At 40.7% G+C, this 13,842-nt stretch overlaps 1 protein-coding gene across 2 annotated transcripts in view; it reads right to left on the bottom strand.

Moving 5' to 3' along the window:
* MEGF10 (multiple EGF like domains 10) overlaps positions 1-13,842 on the bottom strand; it is a 260,577-nt gene that overhangs the window by 20,223 nt on the left and 226,512 nt on the right. For both annotated transcript variants that reach the window (XM_082651796.1, XM_082651797.1), the window contains 2 exons: positions 1,379-1,525; positions 49-183 (listed from right to left, as the gene is read on the bottom strand). In XM_082651796.1, the coding sequence (XP_082507922.1) occupies positions 49-183; positions 1,379-1,525 (282 nt within the window). The remainder of the gene's footprint in view (positions 1-48; positions 184-1,378; positions 1,526-13,842) is intronic.

Raw genomic sequence — 13,842 nt, 5'->3', positions numbered from 1 at the left:
GGGGCGTGCTCACCACCACGTATTTCTCCCAAAGCCTGCGCACCCTACCTTCATTGCAGAGGGCGCCTGTGAAGCCAGGCAAGCAGTCACACAGGCCTGTGATGTGGTGGCAGGGCCCACTGCTGTGCACACACTGTGGACACGTCTGGCTGCAGCGATGCCCATAAAAACCAGGGGAGCAGACTGAAAACAGAAAGGAAATAGTTATCTTCCCGGAGATGTGTTTCTCTCTTATTCCACATAAGGATCTAGTTCAAGTTTGAGGTAAAAAAAAAAAAAATTCTTTTTAGTGATACTGAGAATTTTCCAAGTATAAAACAACAACAAAAGGAATGAGGGCACTCTTTAATAATGAAAAGAAGCCAGTAAACTCTGAATTGCTTCAGGGCAGGCAAAATGTCTTAGTTCTCTTTATTTTCCCATTTATGGCCCCAATTAGCTCGAAGCTTGGCATAGAGCAGGGGCTTGAGGAATTTTTGTTGAGCAAATAAATTAAATAAATAAAATTCTAAACACTAACAAGGCCCAAATAAATACTTTCAAGCCACGCGTTAATCCTTTATTCTTTAAGAGTCATTTCTGGCAATAAATAGATCTACAGTCAGAATTAAAAGATTGTTCCTCCTCAAAATGGTCCAGGTTAACGACTGTGACTGAAAAGTGAAAAAGCAAAATGCTTTATAATTAGGCGCTTCCCAAGACATTATTTGGATTTAAGTATAGAATGATAGCATAGAACCCTTAATGCAAAAAAAATCATAATCAAAAAAATAGAATAATGTATCTTACAATTAGTCATATATTCCTTTCTTGATTACATTTACTAAAAGATTGAGGGAAATCTTATGGATCACTCCCTAACTCAAAAATTCTGTTGACCAATGTCATCAGCTCCCATTTTAAGCTCTGCAATCCTATTTTCCCCCCGAGCACTGGCTTTCAGACTACTAGAAGGACGTATGACTTGCCGCAAAGTTTGGCTGATGTTGACTTCTGGTAATTGAGGTAAGGCCAATGCCAAAATGGTTGAATAAAATAGTTACAGGTCAATGGATTTCTGGAACACCATTTGCAAGATTTAAGGCGGGATCAAGAAACTGATGATGATGCCAACGAGGCAATGAAATCATTCCTGAGAAGAAATGGCTAAAGCCCCATCTGTTAGGTTAGTCCTGAAGGTTGGAAAGAATGAAGCCTTTGGGGAAGGGCTATCGAGTGAGGCCAGCTCTGCAAAGGACAGGGTGACCTACGCCACTCTCCCCTGCCCTCGACTGCAACAGAACACTTCTATGAATTGAGGGGTGGGACAGAGATCAGGATTCTGTACACAGAGATCTGAGAAGGGAAGATGGAAACCGCCGTCTAACAAGACACTTACTTCTCTGACAAGTGGTGCCTCGGAACCCTGGTGCACACTCACAGATGCCGTCATCGGGGGAGCACGAAGCCCCGTTTTTACAGTAGCAGGGCAAGGAGCAGTTGGGGCCCCAGCGTCCCTCAGTGCACACGCTGTCACAGTGGACACCTGAAACAAGGCACACGGGCAAGGCTGAGTGAGAAGCCGTTGGGGCGGGCGCCTGGGATGATAAGTCAGAGACCAGGACCAAGGTCACCGTATCGACTCTGAGGTATCACGGGCAGCAGTGAGTGGGGATGATGCAAGGCTTAAAATCCACTTATACACATCAATACATCATCATATATTGGATCATATATCATGCCGTCATAACATTAAAATAATCCCAGAACTGTTTTCTGTAGCGTCATAAAGGAGAAGAAATAGAACATCTTTGTTATACTGATTTTTCTTCTTTAGGAGGAGAGAGCAGAGGAGAAGCCCAAGGGCTCTGTCTATTGAAGGCAAAATTTATAAAAAATACTATATCCTTTAGCCGCCGGCAACTTCCTCCCTTCCCCATTCTTTGTTTTTATGGAGAAATGGACAAAGTGTAAAAAGATAAGGTGAAGCAAAAGGTGGTTAAATTGTGTTACGTAAAGAAAATCTTCCCCTGGAGCAAACAAATAAACACAGTCTTAAAATATTTTGAAAATACAGTGTGCAAGACAGAAAGATATACTAATCTGTGCCACGAAATTCCTCTTTAAACATTTAATCTGCCACTGGGGAGACACAGGCAGAATATCACAAATGAAGTTACTCATAGCTGTTGTCTAAGCTATTGATTATTATGAACCCATATGCAGGTGTTTAACTCTCAATCTGGAAATAGAGAAACTTTAGAGTCAGTTATGAGTGAACAAATGCCTAAAGGAAACAAAGAAAATCCAAAGTTGCAAAAAATAAAAATAAAACCAGGTTTTATTTGAAATAAATGGAAGTTTCTTTTGTAAATCTGTATTCGAAATGCCACAGGGGGCTCTTTCTTGTAAGTCAGAATACTTCACAACTCAAAGAAATGCTCCTTGCATTGAGAGGCAAGAAGAATGAGTTATAATTAGGAGTGAACTGGAGACTGCTGGCCTCAGACCAAGTGAAAACACAGTAGGAACAAGCCCACTCCCACTCTGACGATTCCAGAACACGAACTCCGCCCGCACCAAGGAGGCTGACAAGGCCCTGTTTTGTATTAAAGTTTTTGCTCCTAAATTGATTAGGAGAAAAGTTACCATGGCCCAAACCTTAACACAGAAGCAGCCCCAAACCATAAAGTGAACGTTGCTAACTGGTGGCCAGTCATTTCTGCTGAAATAACTCCACTTTTGACTGTTTCTGTTTTTCTCTATCTGAAAGTCTTCTGCATGGTACAGGCTGTTAAGTAGGCATGAAAAAGCACAGACCTCATTGTGTTTCGCTTGAACTTACAACAGACTGTTATTTTAGCTTGGCTGCTGGCTGAAGAAAGGCAAGCAGGCCTGTTAGAAGCCAATTGGGGTTTAAGTGTTCCTCATGAAATAAAACGTGGAATTTTGGCCTACTATGATATTTTCTTTCTTGAGTTCACAAATATTTGATCTTTCTTTCAAATCTCGTTCGAAAAACTGAGATGGAATTGCAAATGCTATGTTCCCCAAGTGTGCTAAAGCTGCCCCAGAGCCTTAGCTGGTGTTTTGACTCATAGCTCTACTAGGCAGAAGCATCAAATGGATTGAGGAGCAAACCACTTTGAAAGAGGCTGCAAATCTAAAGTTTGTTTTCCAAATTTGAAAGAAGTACCCATAAAGGTAACCCGCTACAGGCTTCACTCTCTATTCAAGTTCAAGTCCTGAGCTCTGATGGTGAGCCAGGACTCCTATTTAGCAGCAGCTAATATGGGACACCCGCTTCATAGAGATCCAGACGACCCTGGCCATTTTGGTCTAGAGCTACCCAGGCAAATCTGAGTTAGGATCTTAAAGAAGTGGAAGCTGAATGATTACCTGGTTAATCTGAAAATCATCCTGAAAATTAGTCCTGATTTTTGACACTTTTTTTGTGGGACAGGCATTTGCAGGAGGTGGAGATTTAGCCATTTACGGTGGCTAAAGGTCTTGAATGAAATCTCTACATGACAATAAATGCAGTTAAGATGGAATACACTTTCGATCAAAAAGCATATGCTGCTTTTTCACATTAGAGATTATCATGATTTATGTATTAATTAGCACATTCTCAATCAAAGCATGTCAAGAAAAACGACGCCAGGGCAGATTGGCAAATCAGAATAAAGTGATCCTTTATCTCATATCTGTTTCCTCTTCTCTAGTAGGTTTGTCCAGCTGGTTAACATAACCGTCCGTTACAATCAACTTTATCTAGGTAATTTTCATAGAAGTAACAAGGCCCCTGATATAGCAAGGAGATCCATTGCAAAGATAAGCTTTTTTTCACATGATTTACCTGTCATTTCATTTCCAGAGAATCACAGGGAATTCTAGAGATCATCTATCAAGCCTTCTGTCTCCAATCATATAAGCATATTTCAACAGAACCAAGCTTACGTTTAAATAACTTTTATTTTAGGGCTGCAAAGAAGTCTTTCCTTGGCAAGTAAATTATAACAATTCTATTACCAACTTGCTTTAAAAATTCAATTCCTTTTTTTTTCTCTATCACTAGTAAAAGTGAGTCATCATTTTGCAGATATTAATGCCAAATCTATTTGGAGACAAATATAAAGCATGTTTCAGTCAAGGGGCAACTCCAGGAAAAAAGCATGAAGCTGTCTTTTTTCCTCTTGCTGCACCATTTTCTCCTATTGCTATTCCTCCCCTCTGGACCTCTATGCCCTCTTGTTATCTTTCATTTCATCCTACAGTCAGAAAAAGATAAGATAAATGTATCATTGCTGAGGTGTTATCTTCTCTAGAAAATATTAGTATTTTAAGACAGCACACATGTTAGAAGCCTAAGAAATAAATCTCTAGCTGTGGAATTTCAGGCAGTAGGGCTGACTGAAATTTAGGAGGTAGTACTGAGGTAAGTGCTTCTCTAGGTCACACTTGGTATATGGCCACTGATATAACCTCCATATAGGGCTAACCCTGCAATGAAACTTTCTCCAGGATAGGGAATTGTAAGTTTGCTTTAACCATTTTGGGGGGGGGGAGGGGCTGTGTGTTTTGTGTGTGTATTTGTGTATGTGTTTTATTCCTTAATTATTTCCATTGTTCTTATCCTACTCTTTGCCAACCTTGCTGGAGTGCTATAAGACGTCTTTTTCTTTCCTTGTTTGTCAAAGACAGAAAAGAGAATTCAGCTCGATAAACATTCAAGGGGTCTAGAAACTGCTGGCTTGCTCGTGAAAGGTTCTCTAAGAAAGACCTCCAATTCTAGAGTGATAAAGGCCCCAGAACAGGCATATCCAACCCTGTCTGGGGATCATGATTAGGGAAGGAGTTACCTTGTGAAGGTGGAGGAGGGTCCCAGGCTAACAGAATGGTGGGTGCAAGGTTCATGCCCTAAGAAGTATGTGTCTATCCTTCAGAAATCACAAGTGTTGGGGACAGCTGAAATTGGTGCTGGGAAAAGCAGGAAAGGCAACGGGGCAGCAGGCAGTGGTCACATAGGGAAGAGCCAAGGATGCCATGCTGTGGAGTATGAGCTTCCTCCTGGTGTTAACAGAGACCAGATGGACAATTAAGTAGGAGAGAGGCATGGTTAGATTTGTGCTTTGTAGGAGGGAAGATGATGGTTTGAAGACGATGAGCCTGGAAGAAAGAAGACATGTCAGGTGGCTATTTTGGGTTACCCAAGTAAAAAGTGATAAAAATGACAAGGTCTTGAATGAAATCAATGGCACCTGGGGGCAAGATGAATTCCACAGAGGTGCAGGAGAGAATGCAGATGAAAGACCATCCCCCCGCCCATATTCCATCCAGGGTAGTTTAGGAATTCTGGCAGCTCTGTGAGGGAGAGACGGATGATGCCTGCTTTTGTTCACTGCAGTGCCCAGCACATGGAGGGTGTTAAATAAATGTTTGTTGAATGAGTCAATAAGCACAGTTCCTCTTTCCAACATAATATTCAGAACCATTTTCCAACTGTATGGAGCAACCATATCATTCTTTGCTTCTCCGAAGAAGTTACGAGAAGAGCACTCAAACCAGGAAACCCAACACATGAATGTTTTGTGTACCTAAAATGGGGACTCTTCCCAGCTAAGGGGGCGGAAATGTCTGCTCTGCTTATTTTGGGCAAGACAGACTTTGATGAGCTTAGGTCTGTGATTTTAAATGTTAGTGCAGATTATAAAGCAATAGAAGAATTATGGGACATCTTAAGGAAATTCTTTTGGAATGTTTATCAAAGTACAGATAGAGGCTTTAATACGAGTTAATTCAGGAAACAACTTCCTACACTATTTGGAAGAAGGGACAAAATCGGAAGGGGATATCTTTAAATTTGCAGGACTCTCTAGTTCAATGGAAGCATTTTTTCCTGATAATGTTCTAACACTGATAAGGAGGTCTGTGCGGGACTGTTTTTGCCAGGACTGAGGACAAAGAGCTCTTTGACAGCCTTCACGAGTTGCTAGGCAATGGCTGAGTGATCGTGATAAACTTCAGCTAAGCAGCTCTAAAGAAATGTTCGTGCATTTAATGCCTGATGCATTATGCCCACGGTCTCCACGTGAAATCAGCATTCACTAGGCATTTGTGATTGCATGAATGCAGTAAATAAATCATCTGGGGTGTCATTATTTCCCCTCTCAGAGATCTAACCCAAACTCCTTGTCTTGCTTAATTGTTTATATTCCTCATACAAGTATTGCAATATTTGGGGCGTTAATGAATGAAGGAAATGATTTTGATTTGATGTCTTGTTCCCGAGCAATGAGCTACTAAATATCTATTAGAGCAAAGAGTGAGATTTGTTAACAATCACTGGGCCTGGTGATTATAGGAGAGAGGAACTAAATTATTTAGTCATAACATTATCTCTGCTTTTCTAATCCTCTGGACACCTGAAGCAGAGGCGTATGGCAGTATAGACAAGTGACTCCCTGGCCTATCCACCTCTGCCCACACAATGCCTTCCCTGAGAGTCATGAATGTCTTCCTGCCGGCCAGGGGCCGGTGCCACCTCATCTTCCTGTTCCTAGCACCGAAGCACTGCGGTTGCATACAACGTGGAGATACTCAATAAATGGTTGTTAAATCAAATTTTTCTCTTTTGATACCATAAACGTTAAAGATACTCAATAAATGGTTGTTAAATCAAATTTTTCTCTTTCGATACCATAAATGTTAAAGGAAGAAGGAACTGCTATATTGGTAGACAAGTTGAAAAAAAATCTTGATAAATAAATAATGTAAATCAGAGATGTTTGTATTTGCAGTGGCAACACAAAACACCAGAGAGCATGGCCCGCCTTAGTCCGGGCCCAGATAAAAGCAAACAGAACGGAATGCCAGGCAGATTAGGGATCTGGAAGCTTGGCTTTTACAACAGCCTTTCTTTGGGAGGGCGAGCCCCTCCCTCCACCCTCACTTTAGGGACCCCATGTTCTGCTTTTAAATTACTCCCTCCCCCAAGACCATGTGACAGACAGACATATGCATGTGCTAAACATTTCCCACCCTCCTGCCCCAATATCTTAAAGGGTCAAATAATGAATCATTTGCACTTGTGGCTGATTGGGTGCAAAGCACGTTGATTAAAACTCATGTGCACTTCAATTTGCACTTCTATGTCACTTGACAAAGAAAGTTGGGTCTCCCCTTACTATGACAATTCAGGCATCACCGATCAGTGTCCGAAGCAGCAGCTCTCTTACTCAGCTGGTCAAACTCGGTGAGTGTGGGGAAACTTAGAAAGGGGGACTGTCCTTCTGGAGAGGTGCTGGGACCACTGCAGGCCTGGTTCTGCTTGCTGAAAAGAGTAGAAAAGCTGGCCTCTTCTCATGAAGTTGCCTGCAGTGTTTCCTCTGTCCAGTGCCCCCCTTCCTGGCTGAGCTCAGACGAGCACCCCACCTCTCTTCCTACTCTCCTTTCCCCTCCTCATCATTATCCACGCCTTGCTAGTCCCACTCTCTATCCTAAGGCTCCTAGACTTTGCTTTGGCATCTTAATCTCCTTTCTCTCAGTTTAGCATTTAACTTTTTTGTTCCGGAATGAATGTATCTCTAAGCCTCCTCTAGTCTTTTGCCACTGGCTATGAGGTTTTCTGTGGCAGAAATGCTCCCATGGACTCCAACCTCTTCAATCACTAGAGTAGCAAGGTAGAGCAGAAGCCAACCCACAGATGGGTAATTGCCCCTGCAATTACCGGGGTAACTTTTTAAATAACAGACAGGGCCAACAGGTAAGGTTGTGCAGGTTGTACACTGCACAAGAGCCCCTGGCTAAAGGGCTAAGTTAGAGCAGAAATCCAGCTCGTTGCTTTCTACCACCAAGAAGCACACCCTGAGGGAATTCCAAATCTTTTCCAAATTTGTCTGAACGGTACTTTATGGGCTGGCAATGGCTCCATCCTCCTCCTCATGCACCCTCCAGACTGTCATTTAGTAGGTGTGAAGTGGGGATCAGGAATATATGAGTTAAAGGAGTTCCCAGGTGACAGTGATCTTAGCCAGGGTCGGGAACCAGCCTGGAGACTGCATATCCTCCCAGACAGCTGGAATGAAATCTTGATTAGCTGTAACACTCAGCAAAGAGGTGATCTAGCTGACTGAAGTCAGAGCAGAAAGGAAGGGGAAAAAAAAACATCAGCGTGTTTCTGTTTTGGGGAAAAACTTTATAAAGCATATCACTCCACTACTCTGGAAACACACATACACACACACACATACACCTAACTATATTTCACTGACACCTGGAATTTCAGAATAATGATTTTGAAGAGGCAGTCTCATTTTATTAGAGTGTGTGTGTGTGTGTGTGTGTGTGTGTGTGTGTGTAGCAGAGGTGTGGGAGAAGGAGCCCAGGACACAGCCTATATCTTGTTGATGTTTCATTTTTTCCCATTTTTTTAATGCAATCTGCCTCTGTTTGATAAAGTAACTTATTGGCTAAACACATCAATAAATTAAGGTTTTAATTAAAAACATAATAAAAGTGCATGTCTCTTCTTTTGAAAAATGCTACATTTCTTTTGGAAATAGTATCTGGGATGTCAGATGCAACTTTTGGTTAATATTTATGGTAGTACATTTTGAAAACTTATTTTATGACTAGGTAAAAATGGGACTATCAATTATAGTAGAAATAAATAAGAGTCTTGTTTCTTTTAAGAAAAAAGACTGTCAAACATTAGAAAAGAGAGTGAAGTTACAAGGATGGTGATGAGCCCCTTGGTGAGAAAGCAAGCTGACCTCCTCAGTATATCATGTCAGTGCCTGACTTTCTCAATGTGGGTATGTCAGTTTCTTTGCAAAGAGGGATAAAGGTCTCTTGACCCTTCTTTCTGGATCCATACTCCTTGGCCAGATCAGCCTCTCCCCATCCTCAGCGGCTGAGCACATTTGGTGCCTCTACAGTATCTTGACGATTTGGTCGAGGGAAGAGCCCAGGTCCCTGTGTTAGATTTCATTGATTCCTTCACAAAAGCCTCACTGTCATCCCACATACTTGCTACCCTCTCCAGCGATTCTCAACATTTCACCTAGAGCAATCTCCAAAATAAGGAGGAAGGAAAAAGAATCACTTGCTTCCCTGGACTGAGGTTACTTATTTTGCCCCGAACCTGATATCTAAAGGAAAAGCAAAGCTTTCTTCCTATTTTGAAATGTCTTTATGAGGCACTTACTCAAAACAAGTATGTAATGAAAAATGATGAGTCTACCCAGTTTTGACAATGAAACGGTGTTCTGTGTACATAATACAGAGTCTACTCTTCTTTCCTTTTAGAAAAATAAGCCAATTCTTGATCCAACTGTAGGGTGTTTTCCAGAACTTCAGGAACTTTCTTTTCCTCTACATATGTTTGCTTATACAAGTGTGTTCTGTTGAGTGCAGGAGATGACTGCTCTAAAAAATGTCTCCCAGCAGTCTTAGATACTTACAGACCAACAGCCCATGCAGAAGACCCACAGGAATTAGACACTGGAGCCATGAAGCAAAGAGATGGTGGGCAACAAGTGATAGAACAAATGAAGCAGCAAAACTTCTTCCCCTTTGGAGAAGCAGACCAGTCACAGATGGACAGAGGATTACAAGATTATGTTGTGTGGGGCTTCCCTGGTGGCGCAGTGGTTGAGAGTCTGCCTGCTGATGCAGGGGACACGGGTTCGTGCCCCGGTCTGGGAAGACCCCACATGCCACTGAGCGGCTGGGCCCGTGAGCCATGGCCACTGAGCCTGCGCGTCCAGAGCCTGTGCTCCGCAACGGGAGAGGCCACAACAGTGAGAGGCCCGCATACCGAAAAAAAAAAAAACAAAAAGATTATGTTGTGTGACAAAGCCACCGTATCCCCACAGGAGCTCCACAGGTCTAAGGCCAGATGGGATCATTTGTCTTACCCCATGACCCAGACTATGGAATGTAACTAACACATTTTCTAGCTGGCTTCAGGCTAAATCATATCTCTTGCTTTTCTCATGTATACTAGCGCATGCTTTTCACAGGCTTGTTCTAAATCATCAAAGCAGGTGTATACTTGATCAATGACTGTTGTGTTCAGGAACATCTCACATTTCCTCTCTATTCATAAGACAAAAGTAGATTTGGTGGAGTATGGCCCAAAACAAATGATGTGACTTCTCTGTTAGTTAAGTTCTGAATTTGCCAGGGGGGTAAAATGCTATTTGCTTCACTGTGGTCTTTGAGAACTTAGTACTGGTCACTAATTTGAGAACTTCAAGAACGCTGTGAAGTCACAAAATCTGGTTTAATCCCTGGAGGGATGTAGTTTTAACATTTAGTAATTAAGAGCCAAATAGAAACATGGGAAGGTGGAATTTCACATTGGGAAGTCAGTTATCTCAGTCTTTGCAAGTCAGGGAGGAATTAGAGGGCCAGGGAGTCCTTGTTTCTGTGGGTAGCTCCTATTGACAGAAAATGAAGTCTATTACACAAGCCTTAACCTGTTTCCCAAGGTAGCTCTCAAACACTAGAAATCAAGCACACTACAGTTTTTCTCAGTTTACTCCTGCCAGAAGCCAAAGAAGCTCTCAACAAATTCCAAAGGGCTGAGAGACACCACTGCAGAGGTTACTGTTGGCCTCCTGCATTCAAGGATCTGAAGACTTAATATTGATAAGTTGGCAATATTACTCTCACGGATCTATTTATTCAATCCTCTTTAATTTTACACCTTGTTCCTTTGCAGGAGTTAACATGCCGATCCTAAAATACATATGGAAATTCAAAGGACCCAGGATAGCCAAACAATCTGGATAAAGAAGACCAAAGTTGGAAGACTCACATGTCCCAATTTTAAAACTTTCTACAAAGCTACAGCAATCAAAAGAGTATGTTACTGACATAAGGATAGGCATATATATCAATGGAATAGAAATGAGAGTCCAGAAATAATTGCTGTCACATTTATGGTAAATTGCTTTCTGACAAGGATATCAAGACAATACAGTGGGGGAAAGAATGTTTTTCTCAACAAATGGTGTTGGGACAACAGGATATTGACATACAACTGAATAAATTTGGACCCCTACCTCACACCATATATAGAAACAAACTCAAAATGTATCAAAGACAGAATGTAAAAACTAAAATTATAAAATGCTTAGAAGAATACTCAGGCATAAATCACTGTTATCTAGGATTAGGCAATGGTTTCTTAGATTTGACACCAAAAGTACAAGCAACAAAAGAAAAAAGTAGATAAACTGAACTTTATAAATATAAAAACTTTTCTGTGGCAAAAGACACCATCAAGAAAGTGAAAAAATAATCACAGAGGGAAAATGTTTGCAAATTATATATCTGAAAAGGGACATACAGCTAGAATATATAAAGAGATATTACAACTCAATAATAAAAAGACAAATAACCCAAGTTTAAAAATGAGCAAAGTATCTGAAGAGGTATTTCTACAAAGAAGATACACAGATGGCCAATAAATACATGAAAAGATGCTCAACGTCATTACTTATTGAGGGAATGCAAATCAAAAACACAATGAGATAAGGTTTCACACCCACCAGGATGGCTATAATCAAAAAGATAATAACAAGTATGGTGAGGATATGGAAACTTCATACACTGCTGGTAGGAATGCAAAATGGTACAGATGCTTTGGAAAACAAGTGCAGTAGTTCTTAAAAAGGTTAAACTTAGAGTTACCATACAACCCAGCAATTCCACGCCTAAGTGTATACCTAAAATATATACATCCACACAAAAACTGTACAAGAATGTTCATAACAGTATTTTTCATAATAGCCAAAAAGGTGGGAACAACCCCAATGTCTATCAACTGATGAATGGGTAAATAAAATGTTGCCTATCCACACAATGGAATATTATTTGCTAGTCAAAAGGAATGAAGTATTGATATATGCTCCAATATGGATGAACCTTAAAAACATATGCTAAGAGAAGGAATCCAGTTACAAAACACCACATATTATATGAATCTATACAATATCCAGAATAGGCAAGTTTACAGAAACAGAAAGTAGATTAGTGGTTGCCTAGAGTAGAGAGAAGGGTGTAGGAGGGTGAGTTGGGAGTAAATGCAGAATGGCTGCTAATAGGTACTAATAGGGTTTTTGTTGTGGGGTGGTAATGAAGATCTTCTAAAATTGATAGTGGTAATGGCAGTACAATTGTTTGAATACACTAAAAACCACTGAATTCTACACTTTAAATAGGTGAATTCTATGATATGTGAGTCTATCTATCTACCTACCTACCTACCTACCTACCTATCTATCTATAAAAAGGTTGCTAGTTATCAGCACTGAGCACCATGGTCCTCTCATATAATTCTCAGAAGTCTTCATCCACGCTGAAAATAAATCTCAGCGTAACTTCCCTCTCCCCCCAGCACTTCTTGGACTAAGTCCATGCATGGCAGTAGGGTGTAAAAGTTAAGAGAGCTGGCTACATGTTGGGACAGCATTGGTGCAAATCCCATTTCTCATGTTTACTGACTCTGGGACTCTGGGTCAGGCCACTTAACTTCTCTTTGCCTCAGTTTCCTCATCTGTAAAAAGGAGAAAATAATATTTTCTACCTCATAGAGCTGTAAGCCTGCAGTAAGCGCTCAATAAGCATTACTTATTATTATTTCTCTAGAGTCTTCTTTGTGTGCATTTTTGCTAAAAGGTAAGGCCACTCCATAATTTCCTCAACATGACAACTCTGGTATGGAGGCTAAGAGTCTTCTCTGAAAGACCCATCTTCTGAAAATATGAACCATCACTGAAGAGAATACAGGGCTTGTTACCATCAATTTCTCTTTTAGAGGACAAGTTAAAAAACTATTCTCGAGGATACTGAAGAATCACCAATATGGAAGCAGCTCTGTCTTACAAATCCCTCTCTCTTCTCTAAATATATATACAAATATATTTAGACACAAATATATACAAAGGCACACACAAATGACTTCCAATGAGAATATAATTTTAAACGAAAGTTTTGGTGCATTTATCTACCTCTAATCCTGTCTCCAGTTTAACAGGATTTCACTCTAAGTTGGCAATCAGCATTTAATATTTCAATTTACTTACAGAAGAAATGTTCATCAATATATTCAGTTCATTCTTTCCAATATCCGATAACTTTCCTATTGCATTCCCATTAGTAATTTTTCTTAATGAGTGTTTAAAATTCTATTTTTTGGCTTCTTTTGTCTTCTTAGAACACCCGTGAATTGACATATCAAAAAGAAGAGCAAGATCCCAATTTGCCTGGGCATTTAGTGCCATCTCCCAAGTCTATATATCCTAAGTAAAAACATGGTTCTTCTTCCAAGACCACTGTTAGTTTGATAAACTTCCTGGCTGAAACCAAGAAGCCATATAAATAAGGAGAAACTTCTACCTTGTGGTTAGAAAATTTGTCCTCAATCATATTATGAATTTTTTTTTTTTTTTTTTTTTTTGCGGTACGTGGGCCTCTCACTGTTGTGGCCTCTCCCGTTGCAGAGCACAGGCTCCGGACGCGCAGGCTCAGCAGCCATGGCTCACGGGCCCAGCTGCTCCGCAGCACGTGGGATCTTCCTGGACCGGGGCACGAACCCGTGTCCCCTGCATCGGCAGGCAGACTCTCAACCCCTGCACCACCAGGGAAGCCCCATATTATGAATTTTTAAGACAAATATTATTGTAAGAAATATTTCTAGTAATAAATATTTTAATATTTGCATATTAACCATAAAACTATTTAATAGTTTTGCCTCACTGAGGTGAACTTATTTTCTTATGGTTTATTTCAATCATTCTTTCCTCAATGCTCAAAAATACCACAGAGGTCTTGCTAAACTCTTCACAGCAA

This window comes from Grampus griseus, assembly GCF_964374135.1.
Source record: "Grampus griseus genome assembly, chromosome: 3".
Classification (NCBI taxonomy): domain Eukaryota; kingdom Metazoa; phylum Chordata; class Mammalia; order Artiodactyla; family Delphinidae; genus Grampus; species Grampus griseus.
This window is presented reverse-complemented; position numbering and strand designations above follow the sequence as displayed.